Here is a 3,877-nt window from a genome sequence, read left to right as displayed (position 1 = left end):
TGAGTGCTGGTGGGAGAGGCTTTTGAACACCAAACCTATGTGATCTGAGAATTTGCCTGTCTACGAAAATGAACACAGAAAGGATTGCTCACAAGGATGGTGGGTGGGGCTGGTTAGTGGTGGGAAGCACTTTCATTGCCACGTTCCTTCGGTCATCAACGGTCAAGGTCTTTGCCGTACTCCTGCCCAGCATTCGAGACGATATGCAGCTGGATACTTGGGTTGTTGGCTGGCTGATCAGTGTCATGTTTACCATATCCGACTTTACTGGTGAGTTTTCCACTTAACATCGAATATTGAAAGCATCAGAACCACTTTTGAAGCCTAATGACCATACAGTTGTAGCGAAAGGTAGACGGTTAACTTTCATATAATGTTAAGTTTTCATACTTCAAAATGGCAGGCAAGATAAAACGTATAACTGATTTTTTTTCTAAGAATATAAAGGCTGGGTTGAACTTGTAATATTCGTCAAAATTAAGGTTCATGATCAAGTTTCGGAATCAAAAGCTATCTTGTTATGATGGGGAAAGTCTGACATATGAAGAACGTTTTCAAGTTACATGCAAAGGCCTACAATTCATTTATCAAGTTAAATATTGTCTGGAATAAATCTTGTTAAAAAAAGTGCATCCAAGTTCAATTAAAGCATTTAAATGAAAGTATATGAAAGTATTGTCACGGTTTATTTTATTTAATTAAATTTTATTTTATTACACTTCTCCACTGGCTGATATAAAAAACAAATATTACAAGATATACAGAATCACAGATAAAAAAAATACAGAGAATTTACAATTTCAATAAATCATTAAAAAAAGAGTTTATGCCAGAATACGTACAGATTAAGCCAGTGAGTGGCAAGATGGAACAGGTGACTAGCACCTCTACAGAGCCATCCTACCACAGGAAAACCAGAATCTATTAATCAATTATATTTTGTTTTCTTTTTTCTATATAATAATAATAAAATTTAAAAAAACAAGAGGGGCGGGGCGAATGATAGGTAGAAAAAAAAAGCCAAAGGGAAAACAAAGAGAAGAAGAAAGAATAAGTAAACAAAATGGGCGGGGCGGTAAGCGATACTAGAATTGAAAAGTGCTAATTTCAAGTGGAAGACTGGCGAGCGGAATAAATGAAATTGGTATTTATTCAAACCTGCAGCCAGCACAACGACAGTCAGACACCCAGGTACAAACATTCTCCAAAAAAAAGAATATCACACCATTTTATTGTATAGTTGTTAACTTGATGTGACCATGGGGCAATAATGTCTATCCCTTCTCTTTACAGGTCTACCCGCGGCATGGCTGTGTTCTAAGAGCGGTCACCGCCTTGTGGTCATGACCGGTGGTTTGATGGTTGGTATCGGTATCGTCTCTAGCTCTCTGGCAGTCGGAACAGCTCACCTACTCCTGTCGGCCATCGTAACAGGTCAGACAAATCACGTCTAAATACAGCATGATAATGATGTAATGAGAGCAAAACTTCTTCGTTGAGAGAAAATATGTGATCGATAACTGATGTAATTACCCTTGGAACACAGAGAGTTGAATGCATAAATAAAGTCCACTTTTAACCGTTGTCAGATTTCGATTTTAATTGGAAAATTATTCATGATTGTACCGTCCTTTAGGTCCTAAACTTCTAGCTGTCTGCGAAGTTAGAAATTAGTTTCGATGCATGCAAAATATAATTTTCACATTTTGTTTTAGTCTGCAACTTTCATTTCTTTTCAATCTGTACAAAAAAAGCACTGAAATAAATGTGACAAAGTGCGAATCAAGAGATAATTGGTTTGATTTGTACTCAAGGTACATGATTTACCTGCGCACTTTAGGTCCAAGGTGTGACAATCTACCCCAATCCCATCGACTCCTAAATGTCCTCCTCAAGACTTTGCAAGAAGTTCTACAATTGTCTTCTTGTTCGTTTCAGGTCTCGGTTTGGGAATGGTGGAGAATCCACCACTTGCATTGATCGGTAGGTACTTCCAAGCTCGTTACGCTACTGCAAACAGCCTGGCCTTGTCGGCTATCCCTATTGCCATCATAGTAGCTCCGCCTATGGCTCAAATTCTTCTAGATACCTACGGGTGGAGGGGAACCCTTCTAATGTGGGGAGGGGCTTGTCTTCATATGGCGGTTTGTGGAGCTGTACTTAGGCCTGTTGTCATTCGGGGAGTCGAAAGACGAGACACGCCTACTGCTGACGAAGCATCTTCACCAGACAGGAATGAGAAAACAAGGACACGGAGGATGAGGCAATTCATCCAATCAAGCCATCTGTATCTCTTGAAGAACTTTAGTTTCGTCACGATCGTCTGTGTGCTGTGCTTCGAGAGGCTGACATTCTTAGCCTGGTTGATATATCTTGTGCCTCACGGTCTCGAGGCTGGCTTGACACCGTATCAAGCGGCTACACTGCCGTCTGGTACCGGTGTTGCTAACCTCCTTGGCAAGGTGGTGCAAGGCGTGTTCGTAGACAGTAAACTTATCACGAGCACCGCTCTACTCTACGCTACCGCTGTGACAGCAGGAGTGAGTCTGATGCTAGACCCGCTAGCCAAGACCTTTGCCAGCATGTTCGTGTTGGGGACAGTCTATGGCTTAGCCGTCGGCACTTTGTACCCGCTTGGAATGACGGTTCTCAGAGATCTTGTTGGAGATCAAAGATTCATCGTCGCGCTAGGATGGTGCACTGTGGTTCTTGGGATATTCCGCATGCCTATGGGATTCTTTCCAGGTAAAATTGTAGGTCTTTGAATATTCATAGCAGTAATTAATAAGTATGGCCTGATTGGATATCCCTCTGACACACAGCTTCAACTCTGTCTCTGCCGCTAATTGGTCAAAAATTTTAGCCAAGGGACAAATAACCACGTACGCCGCCATTTCACTTCAGGCCAAATGCTGAATGTTTCCGAAGCACTCATAATATTGGACTCACAATTTTTAAAAGCCGATAAAGAATTGAAAAAAAAAGTGTTTGTGCCAAATTTACCGATTCGAAGCTTCCTTGTTGTTCACCGTGCACGCCCCTAAAATCTTATGAAGCAGATTGAGAAAGAAAGCTTATAATTTTCAAGACTTTCACTTATATATGTCAATCTTTGTGGAATATTAAAGATATAGGCCTAGGCCAAAATGGGAGATTACTTTTTCACGTTATTCATTACATTATGTTTTTAATTATCGTCTCAGGTTGGCTATATGACGTCAGCGGTAACTACGATACGTCATTCATCGTGCTCGGAGGTATAGAATTACTTCCAGTCCCTTTGTTGACGATTGATCTTATTCGGAGGAGCAGGTGGTGGAGAGGCAAAGCTAACGACCGGAGGGAAGACTACGAAAGGCTCATTGGGATCTCCGGTGACTCTTTAGGGAAAGGCGGTGAATGACAAGAACAATGTGACTCATTGGCGCTCCGTACCTTGTAATTATACTAACATGTTAGGTAACATCGTCGACACTTGAACTAAATGATCCAGCGAAACAAACGTTAAAATAAGAGGTTCGAAATCAAAAGAAATGTGGATTTCAAAAAGGGCAGGGTAAGATTTTCAGGAGCGGGCAAGTTTTTGAAAATCGTTTGTATAAACTGCAAGTTGTTTTTGGAAAGGGTGTTTTATCCGAGTTTAATTCGAGATATGACTTCGTGAGGCGTTGTATCTACATTCAGAGCTAATCAGGTATATCAGCATTCAAGTTGATGACATTAGAATGCACAAAAACCCGAACCAAAAATTATGTATATCAGTATTTCTGTAATTGTAGCTTACATGCACTTATACAGTCTGTCATAACATTGGTACTGGTCTATGGAGTCCGTGCAAACAGTCGTGTTATTGAAGAATACTTGGGTGCTATTTCCC

The 3,877-nt window shown here is 40.7% G+C and overlaps 1 protein-coding gene across 1 annotated transcript; it reads left to right on the top strand.

The window, feature by feature from the left end:
* On the top strand, window positions 1–3,877 carry LOC119737910 (monocarboxylate transporter 13-like). Its single transcript, XM_038212562.1, has 4 exons — window positions 1–270; window positions 1,294–1,434; window positions 1,939–2,745; window positions 3,204–3,877. Exons 1-4 carry the CDS (start codon window positions 69–71, stop codon window positions 3,401–3,403), a joined length of 1,350 nt encoding a protein of 449 aa, XP_038068490.1. The 5' UTR covers window positions 1–68; the 3' UTR covers window positions 3,404–3,877.

The sequence above is a fragment of the Patiria miniata genome, unplaced genomic scaffold (genome assembly GCF_015706575.1).
Source record: "Patiria miniata isolate m_02_andy unplaced genomic scaffold, ASM1570657v1 HiC_scaffold_3, whole genome shotgun sequence".
NCBI classification, from domain to species: domain Eukaryota; kingdom Metazoa; phylum Echinodermata; class Asteroidea; order Valvatida; family Asterinidae; genus Patiria; species Patiria miniata.
This window is presented reverse-complemented; position numbering and strand designations above follow the sequence as displayed.